The sequence below is a fragment of the Corapipo altera genome, unplaced genomic scaffold (assembly GCF_003945725.1).
Source record: "Corapipo altera isolate COAL_440 unplaced genomic scaffold, ASM394572v1 70, whole genome shotgun sequence".
In the NCBI taxonomy this organism is placed as follows: domain Eukaryota; kingdom Metazoa; phylum Chordata; class Aves; order Passeriformes; family Pipridae; genus Corapipo; species Corapipo altera.
In genome coordinates this window covers 4,595,631-4,622,385 of record NW_020884911.1, presented here as the reverse complement: position 1 = coordinate 4,622,385, position 26,755 = coordinate 4,595,631, and the positions used below count along the sequence as shown (strand labels likewise).

The 26,755-nt window shown below is 42.6% G+C and overlaps 1 protein-coding gene across 2 annotated transcripts in view; it reads right to left on the bottom strand.

Moving 5' to 3' along the window:
* PLCB1 (phospholipase C beta 1) overlaps positions 1–26,755 on the bottom strand; it is a 334,930-nt gene that overhangs the window by 19,254 nt on the left and 288,921 nt on the right. The window contains exon 32 of one of the 2 annotated variants that reach the window (XM_027654014.1): positions 1,944–2,008. The exons of the other annotated variant lie outside the window; for it this stretch is intronic. Coding sequence (XP_027509815.1) covers positions 1,970–2,008 — 39 coding nt within the window. The 3' untranslated portion in view covers positions 1,944–1,969. The remainder of the gene's footprint in view (positions 1–1,943; positions 2,009–26,755) is intronic. 2 annotated transcript variants of the gene reach the window in all.

Genomic DNA, 26,755 nt, shown 5'->3' with positions numbered 1-26,755 from the left:
AAACAACACTCATGAAATCAAGGCCCCACCTCGCAGTTTTAATCTCTAACCTTGCCACAATGAGAGAACTGAACAACATTTGCAATTGTGTTATTTTTAACAAGCATTTGAAAAAAATGATCTCTTATTATGCAACAGTAAAAACCTTCAAATAAACCATAAGCATGTCATGGTGTGTAGAGATACATGTGGGGGTTTTGTGGCCAGAGACGGGTGGTTCACAGCAAAAAAAGCCTGACAAATCAAGTTATAGTTGCTTTATAAATCCACCTTAGCACTTGCCTTTCAGTAAAGTATAGAAGTCAGTCTGTACTGTGCAAGTCACAGATCAAACAGAGCTGGTTCTGTCTTTCTTACCAGTTACACGTCCATAGAAATACAGACGTGGTAAGTATTTAAAAAAAAAAAACCCCAATACAAGTCCCCCTAGACAGGCAAATAAAAGAACCCAGGGGAAAGCCCGAGGAACCCTCACACTGGTGCTGGCCAGGGAGCAGAGCAGGGCTCACAGCAAACCTGTGCCCTCTGCTCACACTGGGACCAGCACCATCCAGGGAGAGGAACAGTTCCCAGGACAGAGCCTGAGCTGTCCCTGGGAAGGACTGAATTACAGGACAGCCTGTGGGAGGGGGTGAAAAGCCAAAGGGGGATGTTCCACAGCAAGGAGGAGCTGCAGCTCTCCTGAGAAGGCTCCTGTTCCTCCTGCACACGTGAGTGAGCTGCACCCCAGGACACTGAAATGCAAACACTGCCTGCCTGGCAATGAACCAAAATCCTCTGCAGCCAGGTAACCGCAGCAGGGAGGCAGGATTTGTTACCAAACACAGCCCTCACTGAGAACCGTGGTGGTTCTCTCCTCAAAGGCAAGCAAAGCATCTCAAAGCATTCCAGAAGAAAGCAGTATAAAGTGAAATAATAAATAAAAATACAAACCGAGCAGGATTCCCTGATTCAGTGACAAAGGTGTGTGGCTTAGTGCTACTCCTTTGACAGTGAAAACCCAAGACCTCCTGGCACAGGAGGATACAGGAAGTTTGCTTACACATAATCATGCCTCCTGACAGCAGATACACCTGAAATAATACTCTCTTCTAATCATTAGGCCTTCCATAAAGCAATGAAAGAAACTCTCTTGCTTTAATCTACTTTAATCTTTCTTCCAGGCTTTGCCTGCCTTTCCCCAGTTGTCTTCTGTTCCCTTCCTCCTTCCTGAAAAACTCACTCTCTTACCTTTAAATCTTCCCCCTTAGGCTTCACTAATCCTGTTTTACTGATTCACATTCATCAGTTCTTTCTCTTTGTACCCCAATTCTTCCTTCTGCTGTGATGCCCTGGTTAATCCCTTCTTTATCCCCGTACTCTGGTGTCCCAGATGACAAATCCTTAATCTATCTGCTTGGAAAGCTTAATCTTCAGAGGTACCCAGAATTCCTACCTTTCAACACCTTTACCCATCTCATACCTCCACATTCAGAAGCTCTCAGTTCCTACCCCCACATCAATCACCTCTTCAGAGAGACGTTTGGTGGTGCCTGGTTTTCTAACCTGAGAGTACTGCAGCTACTGTGAGCAGAGAACAGAGGACATTCCCATGACCCGGAGGGCTGTGCCAAGGAAGCTGGTACAATCATGCTGTTACACACAGCCCCTGACCACTGCACTGAGGTGGGGCAAAAGCAGCAGTAAATAAAACAGGCAGGGAGACAATGGGGTGGGGTATGATTGGAAGAAGCCACAAATCGCTTTCACGGTATCAAAAGGATGTAATGGTCAGTGGCAGCTTATGTTATGCAGCTAGCAAGTAATAATCAGGGCTGTTATTGCTCAAAGATTTCAGAAAAACCACCAGGCAGTAAATTGTGGATGCTCCTGACTTAAGTTTTGACACGTAAAATGAAAACAACATCAGCATTACTAGATAAAAAGGGGAATTTTTCACTCACTTTCACTATAGTCTCACATTCCATTTCTACTTCTGTTTTTCCTCTACTTCTTGTTCTTCTATGCTCTTTAAAACAAAACCAAGGATCATTTCAATGTGATGTGATGAACAATTACTCTAAGCTGAAATGACATAATTCTGTGCATTACAGTAAAACAACATCTCTTTAATCTATGCACTTAATGAAAAACAAAAAAATTACTTCATGCTTCTGTGTGCTGGCTCATTAATATTTGACTAGGCACATATAAGCCAGAGAAACCAGTCTGTTTATCAAAACCTGTCACTCCATCCTAAAAGAGGACAATATTTCAGCTGTGTTATGTGGGAGATCCAAGTGTAGCTGCAGCTTCTGCACGTTGCAAGAAGTGTCACTTTTTTTCTGGGAAGGGGAAAGAAGGGTGTCTTGAAGGAAAAATGAGCATCAGCCATGCCTCTTAAGTGTGTGCTTGAGGAGATTGCTCTGGCCTAATCCCAGGAACTCAGGGCAGTTTGTATGGAAAACCCTCCAGGACACCCCCGAGTGCTCCCAAGAGTGGTGCTGCTCCTTCTCCAGCCTGTTCCCTTTGGGTCAGTCTTGCTCGAGTGCCTGGGCAGGACAAGGGGTGGGACACGCTGCTGCTGGAGGTGTTCCTACCGTTCACTCGCCTTCATCCCGAGCTGGTGTTTGTCTCTGGAGCTGAAACTTGGGTTTGGTAGTGCAGGAGAGCAGCAGGACTGTCAGACTGTCCCCCTCGAAGGCACTCGGAGCTGACTCACTGGGTTCATCACGCACCACTCTGAGCACCCTGAACTTAAACTCTCTCTCTTGGAGAGGTCTAAGGTCTGGATCAGAGAAGTCCTGAAGGTAATCCAGCAGCAACAAAAAGACACAAGTTTGTGCAGTTACTAGAAGATGGCTATGAAATTATAGCCAGGAACTGAAAAAAAGGTGGCTTTTTGTTCTTGCTAAGTGCATTCTTTAACCAAGGTTGCCAGGCCATTTTCAAGTGGCTGCAGTGAGTTTCCTTCTCTGCTGTGTTACATTATTGTGGCAGCTGTCTTGTCTTACACTAAAAGAAGTGTTATTTCAGTATTAAGTGATTTACTGCTCTGTAGTGACAGTAATTGCATGAGCCTGTCCGTGAACTCGGTTCTGTTTGCAGAAGTTAAATCACAGCTCTTTCATGACACAGTTGGTGCCACCAAAATCTCGACACTTCCCACATCATACACTTTATGCTCTGTCAGGGTTGTATTTGCATTGTCTGGGAGCCAGAGCTGGAATGGCATCCCGTGTCACACCCTAGGTGAGAGCCAGCCATGGAATAACTGCATGTGAGTTCACTGAAGCAACCTGTGCTTTGTCTCAGGTGTCACGTTTGTTACAAATCAAACTGAAAATGGAAACCTTTAAAAAAGAAATAGAAACAAACAATAACACAAAATAAAGCTTCTCATTTAATATTTAAAGATGAAATAGCTTAAAAACTGAAGTAGTACTTTTAAAATTCGTTACAAAACATTTCCTCCCAAAAGCATTTTCTTAAACTGAATATAATTATTGAGTCACTTCCTTGGTAATGGGTGAAGAAGCAGAACAATATGTCTGAGCACTGTGTCCTCATTTTACTTTCATGCAGATTCATAAATGCCTTCTAATTGAGTCACAATGCAGGCAGAAAATATAATTAGTTGGATTTGATTGAAATTCGGTGTAAGGGGACTTCTGCCACCTTCTTATGTTGTGTTGCAACAAATGAATGAAACCATTTGATTTATTTTCTCCTCAAACTCTTTCTCACCTTGGCAGCAGTGGCTGGAAAGCTACAGCATTAACACTGACACAAATGGTGTTCTAAGATACATGTGGGGTTTCAGACAGTCAGGAAATGGGTGCCAGTGACTGTGGCAGCTTGCACCATTTTGACATGCAAAATGAACCTAAAATATTAGCTGAGGAAGCAGAAGGTGACAGTTTGTAGCAGAAAAAAATGTAGCAGCAAGAAGGTGAAATGTAAAGTGAAAAAAGAAAGCTACTTTGCTTTGCATAGTCCCTTATCACTTCTCCTGATGCACTTCATTTTTCTGTCCCTTTGATCTATGTACTTCACTGGATTTGTGCTCCCATTGACAGACAAATCAGATAAAGCAAATTACATAAAATTGGCAATTTTTACAAAATTACACGTACATTTGCAGCACACAAACATTTTGTTACTGTGGATGTCGGCCTAGTTACTTCAATGAGGCTTGAAACTACTGAAAGCAGGTTGAGATTTGATTAAAAATTCCCTTAAAACCAGTCTTGGGAAACACTACTACACATCCTCTTGCTGAATTCCTTAGTTTGTGCAACATTATTACTTCTCCTTATTTCTGGCACCGTTTTCAGGCAGCTCCCTGTTAAAGGACACAGCTTGGGTTGGGAAAGTGTGAGTGTACTTTGCACACAGGTGAGTGTTGGCCAGTGCTCACACCCCAGGACTTGGGTGTGCAAAGCAGGCACACGTTTGCCAAAGTGCAGATTTCACCTACCTGGAGGATGAACATCAGAAATAAGCGAGCATTTCAACAAAAGCAACATTCAAAAATAACAACAAACCCCCCTTGTACTTAATCAAACCGAGGATCTTCCCTTTGATTGTTTGTCAAAACACAGTCCACGGAAAGTAGCAGAGATATCTGGATAGCATGAATTCCACATGGAGGGAATTACAAGGTTACAGGACACAACTCCTTAGCTGTAGGTAGGATATGCACCACTCACAACCTGGGCTGTTTATTTAGCTTGTGACAACACAGTCTGGGCACTTGCACCACTGGGATGCTCCTGATCCAAATGATGGCAGTGCAGCAGACATATATATTTACCACAGGGGTGCTCTCTAGTTTTGGAGCTCCAGGCATGGTCTTGCAGTACAAGAAAGAGAAAGTCAGAGAGAAACACGGGGATTAAAACAAACACTGAATTCCAAGCTCTTTTCTATTCTGATGGTCAGGGCTGTACCTGTCAAAATCACCTGGATTTGGAAATGCCCAAGTATTTCTGGACTCCAGTGAGAGCAGCCTCTTTCTGCGTGTGCAGACATTGCATTAAGCAGCTCTTGGGGAAATCTCCAATGCAGAGATAATACAACACAGGAAATACTTCCCCAAATCAGCAGCCAAGTATCCACTGCTTTTATTAGTGCTGAGATAACCATTTTAGAGTAGACACACATGGAAACTACGCTGTAGAAGAACACTAACGACAGGGGGGAGTGTCAAAACACTATCTGCTATTCACAGTCACTGTCTACCTAATGCTGGTATATCCCAGAAGCTCTCTAGAGAAAGTCCAGCAATCAATCCAGTGCATGTTTAAGCTTTTAAAATATTGAAGTTGAATATATTCTGGATTATGCGATGGTCCTGAATGTGTCCTCACTTGTGCAAAGGGCCACAAAAAAGGCTGCATTTTATATTTCTGGTTTCTAAGCCATCATGAAAAGCTGCGTTGTGTTCTCACTTACTGTGCCATTACTACTATACAGAACTACTGCCACAATTAGTCCAAATTTCTGTTCTTACTGGCACACAGAAATGGGGCACAGAATATTGTCAGTCACCACAGCAAATTGTGCTGATCTAACACCTCCCATCAAACCTTGTTACTGTGACTGTTCTTTACAATTATCTGTTATGAATCTTTAAAGCTACAATGAAGAAATGTGTATTGTGTCAGGGAAAATAAAAAAAGGGAATGCTGCTTATCCACAAGAGCTGCCTCCCAGTACATCCTCTAGTTCTCTTGATAATTCCCACACCTCTCAGTTGCTCAGCAGCTCAAGGTGTTGCTGCTGGCTCTGCCTTTGGCACACTCTGACAGGGTGAGACCACAGCAGCACAACATCACCAGGTTACAGAGAGCAGAAGAGGTTTGTAAAAGCAGTTTGAGGGGAAATGGACCAAGCAAAACTTCCTTGTCCTTTATGGAAGAAGAAATTCCTAAGCCATTGCTCCTCTTCAGAATTTGTTTCCAGCTGTGCTGTGTGTTGTAGAGTTCCTGTTCAATGCAATATGCCAGATGTGCTTTACATGAGGGCTCTTCTACAGGTATCTACAAACGAGATGAACTGCTGAACCAAGGAAAACAGAAAAGCAAAGGGCAGAGGACGGGTGTGATCCACAGCAAGGTCACACAAACAGACACTTAGGACAAAATCCACCCCGTGGCAACACAGAAACAGTACAAAAAACATTTAAGGCAGCAACTTGCGTTCCTTTTTTGACAGTTGTGAAATCAAGTTATACTCTCATCTTCCCTGGACCAGCAAAGATCCTTCACATCCCTGTCACAAAGACAATGCACATGGAGGTTTGCTTATCCATTGACCAAGACTGACTGTGAAGCAGACAGACAGAGGGAGAAATGCATGAGGAATAACATGGTCCTGGCTTTGACTTCACTCCCTGAGACACTAAAAAAAAAAAAATTATTCAGATTAATTCTACTGCACGTCAGTGAAAATCACCGGCTTAACAACAAACACAAACACAATCCAACTGCAGCAAGAATAGTCTTCAGATGCACTCCTGGGCAAGAAATTTCCATTCCTGCTTCCTATTGGTTACTTTAGATCAATAATAGATTACCTTTAAAAAAAATCAACTGCCATGGTACTACGGTTCCATAAATGCCAGAAGATTAAGTTAGAATATGCATCTTTAAGCTCGAAACAAAACTCCCAAACCTCTAGACAAGGTCCATGCAGAGGATCACTTCAGTTCTATGTGTACAAAACATGTTATTTATCACCTTTACCACATGTAGTATAACACTTACTGGCTTGTAAGCTAGACATAGGTCAAGAGAATGGAATTTATTCCTTAGAAGCTTATTTCCATTAATATAATGAATGTTAGCTACAAAAAGTCCAATCTGGGACTCTTATCCTCTGGTCCTGCACGAAGAGTTAACGCTCTGTGGTTATGAGGCCAACAAATTTTTGTGAGTGTCTCAGTGGAGGCCCTGAATTGAAAGTCTCCAAGACTTACTCATTTAGGACACAGGCTGCCCCCTTGAAGTCAGCCTGAATTTTCCTATTGGTGTCAGCCAGAGCACACGAAAAGTTCACTCCCCACTCCATGGATGCATTTGGCAAATTGCTTTAGTCTGATCTGAGGGGTAAATCGGGCACCCCTTGGATCAGCTGCTCATCAAAAAGGAGTAACAACGACTTTATTTTTGTTAGTATTTCAGTAAGCACTAAAATAACCAAAGAGTTCTTTCCCTGGCCATGGTGACACAGCCACCAAGAGCTTTAGGAATCACTGCCTTCTTTCTTACATGCTAATGAAACCTTTTAAGCTGTCCCATAACAGCCCTGTTCCCGGGCAGCCTGAGTGCCAAGGCTCCTCTGCAGAAAACACTCAGTGCTCACAAAACCCTTTCATCTCTCAGCTGTCCAAGACTTCACTCAACAATCTGCATTACTGAGGACACTTTCCTTCTTGTAAAGCCTCTGTCTGTCCTGATCACACATTCAAATATTCCTCTCATACAGACCAAGTATCTCAATATTTCATGTTAAGCAGTGTTGAATTCTCATCAAGCCTTTAAAACTTGAGTGTTTCAAAGACTAACATCTATAGAATATATATAAATAAAGAACATAACAAGGACCCAGGAGGACCTCTGTTCTCTGAAATGAACCATAAAATAAGGGAAATTAGCTCAGCTCCATTTTAAACCCAGCTTTCTGTCCACACTGCATAAATGCAAAACAAGGTACTGAGTACCCAAAGCTGAACTACCTGAGTGATGCTTAGCTAAGCATCAGCTAACCCAGTTATTTCTGCAAGAACACAGCCTGCAGCAGTATCCTGGGATGGCTCCAGCTTCCCTCTGTCCTTAAACAGGTCACAGAGAGTAAAGCCTGAAGGCTTCCCACTGACATGAACCCACTGCCCCAGTTTAGCAAGTGCACCACAGTGTTGGATTGCTTTAAAGTGTGAAGTGTTAATAGGCAGATTTGGAAAGTAAATTATCTTCAGGGGTGTAAAGGACCAAGTCCTCTGATCTTGAATAGCTGGGGTTGGAAGGGACCTCTGGAGGTCACCCAGTCCAACCCCCCTGCCAAGGCAGGGTCACCTGGAGCAGGTGACACAGGAATGTGTCCAGGAGGGTTTGGAATGTCTCCAGAGAGGGAGACTCCATGACCTCCCTGGGCAGCTGTTCCAGTGCTCTGCCACCCTCAGTGGAAAGAAGCTCTTCCTCATGTTGAGATGAAACTTTTTGTGGTTTAGTTTATGGCCATTGTTCCTCATCCTGTCACTGGGCACCACTGGGAAGAGTCTGGCACCATCCTCTTGGCACCTTGCCTTGGAGATATTTATCTGCATTAATGAGAGCCCCTCTCAAGTCTTCTCCAGACTGAACAGGCCCAGCTCCTGCACTCTCTCCTCGTAAGAGAAATGCTCCTGACCCCTCATTATCCCTGTGGTCTCCACTGGACCCTCTCCAGTAGCTCCTTGTCTCAGAAACTGCCTTTCTGTAAATGATACTCAAAATTAAAAGACTGCCAAATTAAAGAAAATTCTTCTCCTATCCTGTAATGTCATTCCAAAGCACACCAGTACACATCATTCCAAAGCACACCAGTACACCAGTACACAGTCAAAGTGACACCAGTAACATCTCTGAAAAGATTAGGAGCAAATGCCAGGGAAATTGAGGTAAGCATCAGGTGAATGGACATCTCACTGATTCACTGCCTCACACAAATGAAACAGTTTAGTTGCCTTATATGACAAACTCATTTCCTTTGCAGTTTTCCCCAAGTCATTTCACCGCAAAGGTCTCAACTCCCCCATCTGCAAAACTGTATGAAACACAAGTTATTAGCTCAAATTTTAATGCTATTAGAATCTGAAAGCAATAGCATGGTGTTGTCTTACAGAGGTAACATGACAGGTTAGGCAATTTGAGGTCCTGCTCTGTATTAAATATAGCAGATTGCACAGTTTTCTCTGCAGTAAAATGAGATTTATTTCCTAAGAATGTTACAAATCCAAATCCTTTCCCTAATGAAGTGTCAGATAAAAGGATCTTCTGCACAAACACATCAAGAAAACGTCATCTCCCAAAATTTCATTAAACATTAAACGCTTGTGAAATAAACAAACAGAAAATGCTGGGGCTTTTTGACAAATTGTTATGAGTTCCATTTACTTTGTAAGACAGAATACATATGACAATTAGTTCTTCAAATGACTACATGGGGGAGGTCCCTTCTGTCCTGATGCTCTGTACTCTATGATAAGCTCATTTGTTTGTGTCTAAGAACAGATTTTCAGCTTCACTCCTTTCTGAAACCTAAGTTGGCCTCAGACAGATAATGCAGCTAACTGCTAATAAACTCAAGATGTCTTAATATCAATTTGCTGAATGGAAAATCCTACTTATTTTGAACTAATTTAGTACAGCAGTACCTGTTCAAGATCAATTCACAGTAGACTATTTCCTTTTTATTGCTAATTAAAATCACGGATTTCCTGTTCCAAACAGATTATAACCCTGAAAAATGAGCCACAAACCCAGCGTGCTATTGACTCAGCTGGTGGACTAGGTCTAGATTTACTACCTGGTTCTGAGGTTTATAAAAACAACTCCTCTAAGCAATGACAAATTGGCCAAAAAGAGGTCAGGTGACGAGGGGAAGACAGGAGACACTCGCTGAGGTTTGTCTTCTCAGCGTTCTGAAGTGCAGAATGGCTTAATTGGGCTTTTATCTCCAGCCTGAGGTACCAGGAGTACATGGACTGGAACTCTTTCTTGGCACATTAAATTTGAGGACCACCCAGTTCTGTCTCAATTCCAGCCCTTTCCGGCCTTGAAGAGAATAATACCCCCTCTGTGTACCAAGGGGATATCTGCAGGTGGCATCTGGGCTTAACCTTATCCACCCACACTTTTGTTGTCAGGTCTGTACAAAAATATTTTCAACTGATTGTGCTGGGCAGATACAGACCAATTCTTTCACTTGTGGAACACAGCTGAGTCAGGAAAGCTTGGGAACAGCTAAGAAAAAAGGATATATTGGAGTGATCCTGAATTAAGGAAAATACCACCCAGTGCTTTCAGTACACTGCCCCTGAGCACTTGTGTTCCTGAGGTCTGAGCCTCCATCTGACCTGCAGAGTTCCCAGGAAAGCAGCACCCACTGGGCTCCATCGTGAGGGAGTACGAGAAAGACTGGGCCATCCCTGTCTCTTTTCACTAAACCTTATAAACTGGAAGAAGATTCAACTCCAGCAAGAGTTTGCAGTACTTTCCCTTACCAGTGAATCAATTTTTCTCTTCTTCTCCACAGTGCCTCATTCCCACTGCAAAAGGCTAAAATCTGCTTAGGCTCATCTTAGGGTGATTTAATCAATCACAGCAGCCTGAGCTGCATTTCCATTCAAATTTATGGCTAACTTCAATTGGTGTAGCTAAAGCAGAGAGTATCCCCAGCAATCCTTCTTTCCTCTCCCAAAGATGATGCCCTTCCTGCAGGCGTGGCTGAGCAGATTCTGCATCTGCTTGCTATGGCTGTAGCTTAAATTAATTAGGTGCATTAATGTAATCTGCTGCCAACTGAAATTTACATTAACAGGCAGGACCACAAATAAGGAGGAAAAGCTGGGGGTCACTTATCTCACCCAGCAAACTACAGGGAAGAGCAGGGCAGAAACTCGAGGCCGGTGTGGGACACAGGTGACTCGGGACACGGCTCTCCAAGGGATCAAAGAACCCACACAGGGCCTGTGAAGTCTGACCAAACTGCAGCATTTTGGTTCCCTGCAGCCTCATTTATTCCAGTGGTTCTACATGCCTGGCAAGGTGATAAAACCAGCAGTGCTGATACCCTTGTACAGGGAACTGTGAAGGGACAGCGGGCACTTCCCTCCCTCCTGAGAATATCTGCAACAGCACTCACTCTATCTGCATTTCTTATTAAAAGAATGCAATCAAATTAATCACAATAAAGTGGATATAAATATTAATGCATGTGTTGATATTTGGAGGATGAAATGTACTTTTGTTGTTTAGAGAACTAAGCTGTTCCTGTTTGTTGAAGCCCATTGTTAATCTTCCTCTTGTTTTCCAACATAACTTATTTATTTACGGTGTGTCAAGGGAGAAATCTAATTTCTAAGGACATTTTTCAATTAACTTGCTTAATTAAGAGAGAAAAGTTAGACTCAGTTGGTTTGTAAATAGTATTATCTAAACCCCACAAAATTAATAAGATTCTGGGAAATGACTGAGGATACACCTACAGGAGTAGGATCAGGAACGTTCCCCATCTCCAATCTCCAGGTGTTACAGACCTTGTCTGGCATTCTGAACGTCTGCTCAGTTTTGCCTGGTTTGGAAACAATTACATGAGCTACAAAAGTCTGTTCCATTCTTAGGGAATTACTGTTCCCTTTGTTTTCTGTCACACAGCGCCATGAGCAAGTGCTTACATGGAAGTTTGCACTTCAAACTATGGGCTTTAATGAGTTTTAAGTTCTGCTCTGAATATGAATCTGTCACAAGAGCCTCTGCAGTGATCTAACTTCCTGAATTTGTGCAACACCCAGTAATGTCCTAGGAAATGCCTGCTGCTGCCCTGATTCAAACACTGCCATGCAGACCGAGATCTTCAGAAATCAAGAATTCACAATTTCAGGAGGGACCACAGTTCTGTCCTGGGCCCAATGAAATCCTTAATGAAGTTAGGATAAGCCTTGCAAATTATGTCTCTGAAATTAAACCAGACACGCGAATTGGAACGCGGAGATCTCGTTGCCATGTCTGAACTTGGTGATCAATTAGAAACAGACTCATCCAACTGAACAGTTCCCGAGAACTGGAAAAAGATTTCAATCCAATAAAGTAAAAGAAGATGATTGCAAACCACTAAAAAGCACTGAAATAACTTATTTCCCTAGTGCATTTATAGCAAGTGAATAACCACGCTCTTTGTGGATGCAAGAGTATTTCACATCTAAAAATAACTTACACTGTACACTGATCCCAAATCTAGATATACCCAAGGCAGCCCAGAGCTGCAGGTCAATTTATAATACTTATGTAAAATAAAAAATTAAAAAAGCTTAAAGCACAACTAGATGCTATGCTTGTCCCACATATTGTGGACATATGCTGTGAGTTATTGCAAACTTTCTCTGAGACACAGGAATTCAGATAAATTACTTAACAGTTTCAGTACTAAACGTGACTTTTTCCTTCATATGTTGAAAATATCTGGGAATGTATTTCCCATACAATGAGCAGGTATAAACATCTGGCGAACTCCTGCTCGCATCCTCTCTTACAACAGCCTCACACACACTTTTAAGCAGCAATTTTCTTTGCTCTAGTACTACAGAAACAGAAATAAATGTGGTTTGATACATTTACTGTGCAAGAAGAGTAGTTTTTATGCTCCCATAAAATGCTTTCAGAAATAATAATGGCAATAATAACAATGATAATAAAAGAAGCTGTAAACTCCAACAGGGCCTGGCTGTAACTGGAGAAACCAAATGACTCTGAATGTTGAAGACAATTATGTCTCAGTCTGTGAACACACAGCTTGAATTAGTGTGTTTGTATGCAGACAACAGCATTGTGTTCTCATCTGGTGCTGGTGTTTTTAACCATATGAGTCATAATGTGAGGAAGGCAGGCTGAGCAAACCTGATGGCTTCCATCATTCCCAGGGTTTCCCTCGTGTGAGAAACAAAATGCTGCCTCTCCTCAGCACAGTGTAGGGGTGAAGCCCTTTGCTGCAGGTTTGGCAGGTGTTAAATCCATTTTGTAGACAGCATGGAACCTGGAAATCCATAAATCTGCCTGTCCCCTTCTTTGTTTTCCATACAAGGGAAACTCTGACTTCATTGTTAATGCAGGCAACTAGGAAAGCTTGAGCAGACCACAAAACTCCTTTGTGGGATTAGTGGTTTCAAAACGGGGCTGGGAACCATCAGAACCCGATTCTAATTCTGTCACTCTGAAAGATGCCTAAGCCAAAGATTTCAAACATTGACACCTAAAGTAAGGCAGCAAAAATGCAAGTTAACTGTGCACTCCAGCAAAGCCTTTAGTACATGGAGAACACTGTACTGGTTTGAGTTGGAAACAACAGAGGGAAACTTTACTATACACAGTTTTCCTTTTGGAATTTTCTATTAATTTTGTATTTCAGACACAGATTTAAAACTTACAGCTTAATTTGTCTTGATAGTGTCATTTCAGCTGAGCTACAAATACCTTCTATTTGCTGGGTTAAACTTCAGAGGCTTTTAAAGACAGAGTGCTTCATAATCTACGTTTCCTCAAACACATATCCTTGGGGAATATCCGGAATCTCTCCTTTTAGCAGCAATGGACCATAATGAACGAGTTACCTGGCATCTTCCATCTCATTTATACTTTGAATTTCAGTGGATTCTTGGCCATTAAAGTGATTAGAGTAATCCATGACTTGAAACTCCATGTGGCTGCCATGACAAACAGCCACGACAAACCAAACTGGTGCTGGTGGCCATAAGGCTTCCTGGAATCAAGAAACCTTGCTTTTGGGTTTTCCCTGCAAGGGTTCCTGGGATTGCAGGTAACCCTCCTGTAGTCCCTGCTCAGTGGACCGACCCCGTTACCAAGGTCACCTCTGCAGAGTTGTGTTTGCATCCAGCTGACATTGATTCATGTTGCCAGATGGCAAAGGACAAAGCGCCATCGCTCAACACCACGTGTGACCCACTTACACGCCCAGCAATCTGCTCTTTGAATGCCTGGGAAATGCAGGGAGACTTTGATTAAAATTTTAATTTTGTTTCATAGTTCCCCCACATGTGGCGTGTGCGTTTTGCATACCAGGCACATCTGTTCCAGCAGGGCACTAGCATGATGCCTCCCACTTCCTTCTAAAACAGGGCATATGGATGCCTAAGTGTCATTTCCTCCTGTCCTAAAGGCACTCTCAGAAGTAATTACAAGTTATTGGTTTACATACGGACACCTAATGAAGAGCCAAACACTCCTATGCTGGCACCCTCTGAAAAATAATGATGGCAGTAACATGTCAGCTCTAGAGGAGAAGGATAAAGACATGATACAGACAAAATTCACGTAGGGTTCCTAATCAAATACAGCAAAAGTCATGGGGAGATGCTCAAAGTCTCTTATATATATTTACAGGATAATCAGGACAACATAATTTCTGCCTTAACTACAGTGTGAAGGTATGTGGGAATACTACAAGTGACAGTTGGTCAGTGCAGACCGGATTCCCCAAACTGCTGAGGGCTTTAGGAGAGCCATGATTGCCAGACTGAATCAGACCCACACTCTGCCTCTGCCCATGGCCAGGACCAGATGCTGGACAAAGGTAAAAGAGTAGATAAAATAACTCCCACCTTCCAGCAGGCCTTCCTGGTCCTGACCTCTGATACCTGAAGTCTGGCTTAAGTCCTGCAGTTCACGCTTTACCAAAGTTTTTGTTCTTGTCAAAGTACTGGTCAACAAGAATTTCAGCTCTGAAAACACTTCATTTCTGAAGTGGTCTCCAAGCTCATTTTGAACCTACTCAGCTTTGACAGATTTTTCAAGGGCTTGGCACCTATAAATGAAGCTGTTAAAAGTCTCAAGTGTCCAGCAGCTCCTCTTGGGAACGTTCAGGACCAGACCCTCGGGAGGGTTCCGTGTGGTGCACGAATGCAGGCACATCCAACTCAGTAACTCTTCTAAATGAAAACAGAAAGCTTTGTAAAACACAAATCCTCCAGGCTGTGAGAAAGCAGGGCCCAAAAAGCCTGCAGAGAAGCAAGTCTGACAGTGTACTGTACACTGAGGAGGAGGTGACAGATGCTGGCTGGAAATCATCCCATCACATATTAATCTTATTTATTTGGGGGGAAATGAGAAGGGAAAGCCAAACACAGGGAGCAGCAGTTGTATCATAGTGGAGACAGTGCTAATGAGGTGACTAGAGGTAACAGAGTAAGTGAAAATAATTGGCATAGAAAAGGGTTATCCAGGAAGTGATAAGTCCTGAAGTTTTGTTACTTGGCTATAAATTGAAGAGAGAAAATAATCCAAAAGAAGTAGCAAAAAACAGCATTTACGTCATTATTGAGAAGAGTACAACAGTTATGGAAAAAATACCAAGCATCCCTTTTCAGAACGAAAAATCAGAGAAATCCCTTCTTCCTTTTAAATAAAAGGAAGCCCGAACATACATTTTAAGCCAAATGTGCATGCGTAAATTGGAGCTTTTACTATCCACGGAACAATAGCTTGTTTTAAAAATACTTTAAAAGTATATTTATGAAGTAGAATATAACTCTTAGGACTATTCCATGATACAAGACACAAGTGTCTTTGTTCTCAGCAGTACCTCAGCCTCAGACTCTGGTAAAAGCTGATCCTCATGGCACAAATCTAAATCCTGTCCCTGCGTCCATCTGGTGGACCTGTCTCCACAGATTCTGTTCCACATAAACCTCTTCACACAGAATATCTTCAGTTGCAGGCAACAAATGCACAGCAGAGCCTGGTCTGGCCGGTGACCCTGTTACAATTTTAAGGTCTCTCATTTCCCTCAAACCCACAGCAAAGCTCCCACAGCGCTGCAGAGACAGAGTCTGTGCCCAGAAAACCAGGACCTGACCTGACCTTCATGTGACAACAGTGCTATGCCAAGCACAGGGTATTATTTCTCTAGTTGCTGGACACCACATATGATAATGGAGCATGAACAGCACTGAATTCAAACTTGCAGTGTCTCGTGCCCCTCAGGGCTGTGCAGTGGCACAAGAAACACATCCCAGCCCTGACAGTGCTCACTGAGTGAGTCAAAATAAGCTCTCCCTGTGCTGCTTAGCAGAGCAGCCCCCTCCCTTGCTAGGTCTGATTATTTTTTGACTCAAAAGTCTGTGGAAGGGGCAAAGTGTCTGTTTAATTTGCTGTTGTGTGGGAAAGGGGCCATGGTGTCTGTGACACTGCTTGGAAATTGTTTGCTCTTGGTTCAGCCTGCAGTTTTTAAGCAGGATGCCACAAAAACCCAAACATAATTTAAGAGAGTCTCCTTAAATGAGAACAAAGTAAACAGAGATGCTTTTTAAAAATTACATCCCTTCATCCTGCTTCTGCTGTCAACTCCACTCATTTTTTACCCCTCCTCTTTGGTCCAACTTAAAAATTAATTATCTTTGTAGCAAACAATGTTAAAACTAAAGCAGAAGGCTTGAATTCTTTCTAATGAACTTTAACAAAGCTGTGGGAGACTGTTGGCTGTAGACACGATGCAGGTAAAACACTGAATTCTTACAAACCCACCTGCTGTTAGGGTTCAAAACTGGAGTTCTGATTGTTTGTTTTGCTATGTTTGAGTTGAGAATAAAGACAGCAATGATCCCTTGAGGTCACTCGATGGGCACTAGCCATCATACTTGAACCACAGCCTCAGAGGCACGAGCATGTTAGAAAACACCATTCTCACCACTCAGCTGTGGTCTGAGACAATCACTAAGCAATCACAAAAGGGAGAAATCTCTTAAATAGTATGGAACTGGGGTAAACTAAGAATAGCAATACAATTGAACAGCTTTGTTTGGGTTAGTGATCTGGTTTGTTTTTTAGGAGGAGCTGGATGGATAACATTCAGGATAGCTCTTTATTTAAGGAACGGAGCACACACCATAAATTAGAAAGCATAAATATTTAAAGTTTTGTTGAATGTGTACACAACCTATTTATTATGGCTGAACTTCTTTTTCTAGGCAATAGCTACAAGAGATGTCCTCAAAAGTGATCACTTAGTACAATACTGAGCAAAGGCCAAGAGAAACTCTGTTTCCATAACGGTGCTCTTTATTTTGAAGTGCCACATGGAATGCCTAAATTAAGTCACAGGAGCAAAAAAATGTATGGTATCCAAAACCTTTGCTTGGGCACATATTCCATGGCATCACCCTGTTAATCATTCTGGAGCAAAACAGCTCTTCCCTGGTTCCTAACTCAAGGGATAACTCCTCCACAGCTGCCAAGCCCAGTGCCAGATCTGTTCAGAGAACTGTTCTCTTGACCACACTAGATGTGCTTTTAGGGTTATAACGAAGAGTAAGCCAAAAAAACCCCAAAACAAACCTGCCCAAAGTCCCATGGCAAAGTAGCAGGAATTTAACAGCTCCCAATTTGGAAATGGCTGAGAGGAGAACCAGAACACAATCAAACCCAGTTTCAGGAAATGTGTGCTTGGAGGAAAGCATAGTTTAATGAGCCTGCAAAAAGTCCTCAAAACCTCAAGGATAGTAAAGAACAAAGGCAAGTGGGGAAGATCAACAGAGGGAGTTTTCCCCTCTCTCTGAAATGGTTACAGAATAAATTCCAGAACTAAAAGACAGGGTCTGTCTACCGTGTAAGATATTTTCCAGTCATAAGCATTGCTTTAAGCTTCCCCTTGTTTTGCCTCTCTGCTGTCTGTGAAGCAATTCCCGGGGGACTGAGAGCACTGAGAGTGTGTCCCTAGAAATGCAAGTGCCCAGCAGGCTTCACCTACAGTCACCCAGCTCCAGAACACCTCCCCCCCCCATACCCTGTCATTTACCATCAGCTGAGAGCTGGGCTGAGGTGTCACCTCTGTGAAACTCTGCCCAGGGAACCAGTTACCACTTATCCTCCCCAGCACAGGAGAATGCCCTTGATCCGTGTCCTTGCCCAGCCCCGAGCGGAGCAGGGAGGCACCGGGCAGGCCCAGCGCTGTCCAATGTACCGGGCAGCTCCACGGGGAGCAGCTCACTCACAGCTATTCCCAGAGACGGAATAATCCTGCCTGGAAACTGCAGCCCAGCTGGGATCAGCTTCCTAGAGAATGTGCCATTTCATACTTCCATACCCCGGCCTTTCTCTTGGCTCTGTCCGTAAAGACGTGCTGCCTCATTTTCTCTGGATGAGCTTCTTCAGCCAGCTTGGAGGTTAAGAAGACTCCGAGCAACAGAAATTCAGCTTCTGTTCTTACTGCATTAAAAAGTAAAACCTGAACGTATACCTAGTCTTAATTTGTCTGCTCAAGCAAAAGCACAGAGGAAATACAACCTTGCCTTTCTCCCTGACAACAAAACTTATTCTCTTACTTTATTAGTCACTCTCAAAATTTTAGATTCAAAGTTTTTGAAATGCAAGTGTAAAACATTTAGTCTTAACTTCTACAATTTTTCCTTGCTTTTTGTTATTAAATAAAGACAGGTGTATATATGTATAAACTGCAATGGCACTCATTATTGTTCCTTTTGATTTGAAGGCACGCAATGCAAATCACAAATCTTATCTGAGCTTCAACTTTAGATTCACCAGTATGTTTGGGGGAACTGAAGCTGCTCTGGAAGAGCCTAACCCAGAGCATCTTGGCACTGCTTTGCCAGGCAACAGAACAGCCAAATGCACCTCCCAGTTTTCATCTTCCTCCTGCATCTCCAGGCATTCCCTTCCTCACCATCACCTACAAACTGTCCATATCCTCATTCTGATACACTTCCTACCATTTTCTTCCTTCTATTCTTGATGTTTCATTTCCTCTGGAAGCTGAAGAATATATTCTGATAGAACTATATGTATATATATATATATATATAAAACCATTTGCCTTCCTTCATTTCTTACACAGGATTAAAACCACGGGCTGTTTGAGCACAAAGGTGCTGCTGTTTCATTTGCTTGCTGTCCATCCTTTTTAGCAGGCAGGAAAATCCCTGAAGATAGGAAAATCCCTGGACCTCACTCACTGCCTGGGGGCAGGTTTAGGTGGCCAGTTAGAAGAGGATCAGAGAGCCCTTGTACAAGACCTAGTGGGGTTTATAAAAAAATTTGAAAGTACCGCAATCTAATGTTAATATATTCATTTTGAGATAGATAAATAAATAGCAAAGATAAATCACTTTTTAAAGAGTCATTTAAAAATCTTCTCTAACAGCTGATTGAAACCCCAAGAATTATTCTTCAAAAGAGATCTGCTTCACAGACAAAAATGAGGGGCAGCAATTTCGAGGCCATCCCATATTTGTTCTCACATGCATCAAGAAAGTTTCACACCTGTCAGAAGAGTTCATCTCAATTCATCATTTGCTTAAGGAACGTGAGGCCTGTCTCCTTAATTAGAGACGTTCAAGCTGGCCCTGCTGACACCATTTAAAACTCTCACATTCAAGGTAATTTTTAATCAAAATATGTGCCAAAGGTCCTATTGGAATGTCTGTCAGTTCCCTGTTAGTCCTTGCAGGGCAGGAATAAAAACTGGGTTAGGTGAATTGCTTGCACCACTCCCTTCCCTTGAAGGACTTGAGACTTGCACAGGTTTCTTGCAGATATCTAAATTCAGGTAAGATGAGTCTTATCTTACCTCCAGTTTTGCACCTATTGCCCTTGAAGGACTCTTCAGTTACATCATGGCCCCTTTAATTCATAAAAATTCACTTTAAGACTCATCATTTAATTCAGCTGAATTAAACAGTGCAGCAATGTGGAAAGATAAAAGCCTTGAAAACACGAAGCCTGAGGAAATGCAATTAGAGCATCCCACTTGACCAGTTCTTCAGTTGTTACTCATCACATTTGCACAGACCCACACAGAAATAGGAAAAGGTGAAAAGGATGAAATGTTCCCAGGATAGCAATACTCTGGCACTGCTGGTTGGCAACAGCATTAAACTTTAACAAATGATCTGCAGAACACTCTGCACTTCCATGTATGTGAAGAGGTTCAGACCCAAAAAACCACAAGGCAGTGAAATATTACCTTTACACCAAAACTTGGTCTGCCTCTAATGTTCTGTCAGTCACTATTTTCAAGAAAGGGAGCTGAAAGAATCACTGGCACAGAAAACCAACCCAAGTAACAGCAACTTTCTTCACAGACACTGATGTTGTCTATCAGCAGTCCACTAAAGAACGCAAAAAAAAAAAAAAAAAAAAAGAAAAGAAAAAGAGGATGGTATGATTTCAGCCACTAAATAAAATGAAATAAAACCTTTCAGAAATGCAGAATGGGACGATTACAGCCCACAGTTGCCTGCTGTTTATGGCACCAGATGAAATTCAAATCATTAAAAGGGTGAATATTCAACATCCAGCCAGATATATGGGATAAAACCATGTGTAGACATCTGGATGCCATTATAGGTAACATTTTCAAAAGAGCATAACTCACTGAAGTACTCCAAAGATGGTGTTTGAGTTTATAATTTTACCTTTATCTCTTCAGGAACTCTAAGGGTCCCTTACACTCTGACCAATTCATTAGAAGAACCATGTAATGATCTACACTGACCATTGCAGTGACCAGACACCAGACTCTGTGGTGCTCAGAAATCAAACTGTCAGCCTAAATAAGCCCAAATACCCAACTATTCTAAAAGGCTGATTTGATGTGCTGGATGTCTTTAAAGGACAGTAGCCTAAAACAACAAACAGGAAAGATCAATATATTAAAAAGACAGATACCAGCTTGAAAGTTATGGCTCTTAATCAGCAATTTATAGTAAAATAATTACAACTTATACCTCCAAATAATAATAAAAAAATTAATTTAGCAGCCTGATCAATTATTCTATGTAAATACAGAAAAGAACAGGAGAAAAGGTTGCCATTTAAGAGCTGTTTATCCAAGTCATCTCATTCCAGCAGTGTTTCATTATTCACATTTCTTGCCCCGTGGGCGCCTCATGTGTGTCTGACATCCCTGTTGCTGTTATTTGGGAAGCCAGCATGGCCTGTACAGATGTCCCTGCACAGCAGGAAGTACCAGCTGCAGTGGCCAAGAACACCCTGAAAACTATTTAAATTTTTCTGCTGCTTAAATGGAGACAGAGCTGAAACCAAACCACCCAACAGGGGCTGTCTTTGTCAGCAACAGAGAGAACATTCAACTGCACTTCACCTTGAGCTGCCAAGAGAGTTTGGCTATGAAAAAGTACAAATTGGGGAAGAACAAGGAAAAAGTGGAAACTGGGAAAGCCTGACTTCTGGCAGTGGAGAAGCTGCTTCATCTGATGGGCTGAGATCCAGGGAAAGCTCAGGCTGATCCGAGCCCTGTGGATGAGGCGGAGGAGCTTCACTGTGCACTGGGATTGTCTGGTACCTCTGACTGAACATCCTGAGACAGCACAGCCCAGGGACACAACATTCTTGAAGAAAATGCATTGGAAAAGAAACCTCCACAGCAGATAAACCATGGACAGAGGGAATCCACCACATTCTGGATCAGTCAGCAGCCCCCACAAAGGGCTACTTCCTATTCAGGCCACAGACTCATCCCAAATATTAACACTGCAACATGCAATATGAACTGCTATGCATCAATGCCATAACTGAACATAACTCAGCAGAAATAACCCCCAAATGTCACTCATGAGGAACTGAATCCTTGTTTTTTAACTGATGGGTAACAGCAGAAAAAACTGAAACCCAACAGCAACAAGTAAGGAATTCAGTGGAATTAAGGAGTCCCGGGGAGGTCAAGGACAATATTGTGGTGTGCATCTTCCAGCACTGTGTTCTGCATCAAACAAAGAGGGAAGTGCAACACACAATATGAAATGAAAGGGGAGACGTGATTAAATTGTGGGTTAAAAGTTGGTTAAGAGGCAGTTAACAGACAAGTTAGAAATTTTGCTTCTTTACAAATTAACACGCTCAGGAGACAAAGAATGCCCCCAAAGCCTGTATGTAATTGCTTATTAAAGACACCCATAACTGAAATGGAAGCTGCCAAGCGTTTGAAACACTTTAAAAGCTATTATGTGAAATGAGTAAAAAATACATAACGTGTAACTGCTGCCGGATATTGCTTTGTTTCCCCCCAGCCATTAGGGGAAGCCTGGCAGGAGCAATATGGTCTGTGCTGGGGGAAGGCTCCTCTGATTCCTGATGTCTCAAGAGCCACACCCGGAGTAACTAATGATCCAGGGCTGCACATGCACTTGTACAAAAATGATATTGTTAAGTTTTGTGTAGCGAGGACTCGAGTGTGAGTGACAGGATAAAGCAGGAAGAGCATCAGGAGCTGCAGAAAGGATTGTGAGGGCCAGCTGAGAATATCAAGGAGTCCTTTGCCTACTGACAGGAAACTCCTGAGAGGGAAACTGGAGTATTAAATATGAGTTATTTGTGGGTTTATATCACAATAACAGCGCACTGCAAGCAGTGTAGGACAGAACAGATGATCTTATCCAAGGTAGTTCCACAGGAAAATGCAAATCTAGTAAGGCAAAAGACGGTGTGGGATCAATTACTGCTCCAAAGGCAGCTCCTCATATAAAACCTAGGCCAAGCTGTTACTATTCACATAAGGTGAATAACACACTGAGAGTGTTTCATGCTGTTTTATTAATATTGCCTGTTGTCACAGGCTTTTGCATCAGACAATAACTCTGCCCAGTGTCTGAAGGAGAAACAGGAGCCTTGACCTGAAAAGCCATCACCAAAGTTACTGGAGAGCGCTGCCCTCAGTGGCAGCTGTGCAAAGCCATTTGCCATCAGGAAAACAATCAGCAAGGCACCACAGAAAGGACACTCCCCAGTGCCCTCTGCACAGTGAGTAACTGTGTCTGCAGGTGAGGAGACAGTGAACTCAGCAAACCAACACAAAACGCTGGAGAATTTTTTCACGATATGTCATCGACTCTAAATGCTACAATTTTCTGTATTCCTGTGAACTAGAAAGTCACATTACTTTTTAATGATACAACAAACTGCGAGCGACTCTGAGTGAAATGGGGTAGGGAAGGGCTGAGTAGAGGAGCACTGACGACAGCAGCGTCACAGGCAAGGTGATCATCACCGAGCTTTTGTACTCCGTGTGTAAAGAAAATTAAAAACGTTGGGATGCTGCCCTTCAGCCAAAGATAAAATCAAAGAAAAATACAGGAGTTCAAAAAACCAGAGGATCTCGATTATTCTGTAAATGTCCTCACACAACTCCACGACTGAGCAAGTGATGTTGGGTACACAGTAATTACATAATGAGAGCAGCAAGAAGTCTGGTACATCTTGTCTGCAGGAGCAAGAATTGCCTGCTAGAATAGAGAAGAAAACTCAGGGTAGAAACATTTCACTCCTTGAAGTATCACCATAACACAGAATGTCAAACTGTGAAACTACCCCTGCTAATCTGAACTTTGTTACAATAAATTCTCAGTGACTGAGCTTTCCCCATCTCCCACGCCAGATGGGGCAGGTAGGGAGGTCGTGGCATCAGGATAATCCCAGGAAGCAGGAATGCCCGACTAATAAACACGGAAGCAAATTAAAAATGTCATTTCCAATTAGAAAGATGGGAAAGGGAAGTGATTGGAAGAGAGGGAACATTTGTTTTCAAGCTATCACACTAGGCACTCCCAATAAACAGGAGTGAAAAAATAAACAGTGCTAAGCAGAATGGTTTACGTGGCTCTGGAGGTAAAGATTCCATTAAGAGGAGAGAGTCTACACATTAATTGGGAAGACACACACAAAGGCAATGCAGGATGGCATTTTGATGCTTCCCTTGTCCTCTCCCCTGTCAATCCATCTCCCTGGTTTGCAATCTGTCATTATTCACGACGTGTTAATCTTTGGGATGAGGATATAAATGTGTTTGAGCTCCTTCTGTATGAGAGCCCTGAGAAACAGGTACCTGCTTAAGCACTGCAAAGAGCCTCTCCTTGGAGGGACCAGTCACTGCAGTTTACACAGGGATTGCTAAAAAGAGAATTTATCTAGCAGTTAATTCTCAGTGAAACCCTCCTTCCATGACTTTCTCCTATATTTACTATCTAATTTGCATTTATATACCCCTTATTATCTAAACACCTCAAGGTCTCAAACGTGCTTAACCTAACAAATCCCTAATATCATTGCAGGAGCACCAGGGAAGTTTCATGCAGATAAGCACAGGAATGATGGTAATTGATGTTGTCTAAGGCAGGCACTGGAGCCACAAGGTTAGGGCTGTGTTTGCTGCAGAGTGAAAGGCAGGAGGTGAGGCCTCTGAATCACTGATCAGCTGCTGCTCCTTCCTGAGCTGCACGGCCACGCTCAGGGCTCTGTGCTGCTTTCTCTTGGCTTGACCAAACCAGGTCAGTGGGGCACCACACCTTTTCAGACTGTCATGAGCCAGTCTGAAAATCACTAATACCATTTTATAACCCTGAATGTTACACCCTGCAAGGCTGTAACTGTAGTTTCACAGGTGCATCCAAAATGTACATATCAAACTAATCTCTACAGTCACAGCACAGGCATGTTCTTAATATGCCTAGTGAGCATGTGTGCATATGCATACATAATCAAATATTTACTATTAAGTAGATACAAACACATTTACTCAGCAATATAAGCAACTGGACTATATCTACTCCATTTCGTTATAATTTCCTTTGATTAAAATTCATACTGGCCAGGGGGGAATTAGTGAGGTTACAGGTAACAGCTTGGCCCCTAAGCAATGTCCATTTATTAATCTTCAGAAGATTAATATGCATTTTGCTTGCTCTATAATATGTACTTGCAGAGGACATCTTTCAAAAAAAAAGACAGTGGGTAACATTATGGTACCACAGAAATTAGCTCTCCTTGTCTTATCTCCTGGTAATTGAGGTCTCTTTCTGTTGCCAAGAGAGGCTTAGGAGGCTTCTTGGATTTATAAATCAAGGGTGTTTGTTTCACTAAAACTGGCATAAAATTGCTTGTCAGCAGTCACCTTCACTTCAAGAAATGAGTGAGACGAATCAAAGGAAATGTAGAATATTGCTGGAAACTGTACTTGAACAATGAACAGGACTGTGTGAACAGCTGATCAGGTCCGAAAGAGGAAAAAACCCCAAACATACAGTGAAAGATTTTGACATAAATATGTTTTGATTTGTTCATGCTGAAAATATAAGCTAACAAGTTTTGTATCTGATGAAATCCAATCTTTAGCCTCCAAACTCTCTTGTCTGTTTGGCCCTTTCAAAACAAAAGCACTGCAGGTGTTGCAGCCACACACTGGTTGCACCCTGTTGAATAAATTTGGAATCCTTGAACTGCTCATCAGAGCCCGCTGGGCTTACAGCTCACAGACTACTGAGCACAGAACTCTAGGCTGCCACTAGGACAGATCTAATCCCTGGATATAAAGTGAAAAATCCAGTAATTGAGAATTAGCCAAGAATCTATACTTCATTTCCCAGTACACCTCCTTTCATTGGTATTTCTCATTTTCTCTCTGATGCCTTCACTAGTTCTCAATCAGACGAACATCAAGACTCTGGTTTTTCTTTCAAGTTTTTTTAGGGGGGGGAGAAGAAGAACAGAAATTGTGAACTTTCACCATGCTCATAACACGGAAAACTCAATATGACAAGACTTCATTACAACGTTAAAAGTTAATGTTACAGGACTTTGCCTTGACCAGCCAGGCTCCCACCTAAGCTCCTACCTGGATTAGGCCTCCCCTTCTCAGGCACATCCTCTTATTCCACACAAACCTTACAGACCTGACTCCACAAAAGAGATCATTTACAGGTACAGAGCTGCAGTTTACATGCTCAGTCACCCTCCATAATCTCTGGGCAAGAACCCCCTTCCAAACAAGGGCTGAATAATGGGAAACGCACTGAGTCACTCCAATCCAGCCGATAGCCCGGGATCACCCACAGCCACTGGGTTATGCAACTGCAGCGACTCTGGGGAGCTCCTGTGGCAGAAAACACTGATTTGTTGCAAGTGAGTCACAGGAGAAATTTAATGAAAAGAAATCTTTCCAGGGAACATCCTTCCCAGCTACTCTGCTACTGACTCGAGGGCTGCCAGACTCTTGAGAGCTCACCCACGCGGCACTGCAAACACCTGCCCGAGGTGCTGGTTGCCCTGTCGCTTTTCTCTCCCTTCTGGATGTGCAGGGTTTTCTTCCCCTACCGAGCTGAGTACTCTTAAACTCCTGGGAAAGTTCCTGCCTCTCAAAACAACAGCATATTCTTGTTGCAGAAATGTTTGTTCTTTCTAAAAACAACCCATCTGCCCCCCTGAAACGGGTTATTCTCTTGACAGTTTTAAATATCCTTTTTAATTCAGGTCTACTTTTGAAACGCTCACACTACCTTTGCCGTTTCTGTTACACCTCTCTAACATTTTATTTTTTGTCCTAAAGCATCTCAGTGTAAGTAAGATGAACCCAGCACCCATCTTGTGAGTGTCCTGCTTAAAGCAACCTGCACCTTTAACAGGCACTTCAGTGTCCATGCTCCCTCCTGTACAGACACACGGAATTATTTCCAGTAGTGCCTCTGCTCTGCAGGCTGATTCTGCACCAAGCCATGAACACTATCCTAACAAATGACCTGCATATACAAAACTGTTCATACACTACAAGCTTTGCAGGACCAGTGGTTTTATTTCTCTGTTCATTAAAGAACATATTTTCTCCCCGTTTCATGCATTTTAAAACATCTCTCTAATGAGTTCGCACGCCAAGCATTAATATTTCTTTCAACATTTTTCCATTAGTTGTGTCAAACCGAATCTCACGTCGTTTGTCATGTTGCACTGAAGGTCTGATAATTAAGAAATATGTTGCTGCTGTAGCTCTAATGATGAGCACGGTTGTACAAGAGCCTTTGGTTCTGCCTCTGTGGTGTTTCTCTCTGACTGGCTGAGAGTGTTGAGCATGTGTATGAGATGCTGTGTGTGCACCAGGAATGCCTGTGTGCATTTCAAACATACTACCTGTGCACACACCATGCATAATGTAGTTTGTGTTTTATAATGTATTTTCCTGGAGTACTGTCCCAGCTCACGGAAAG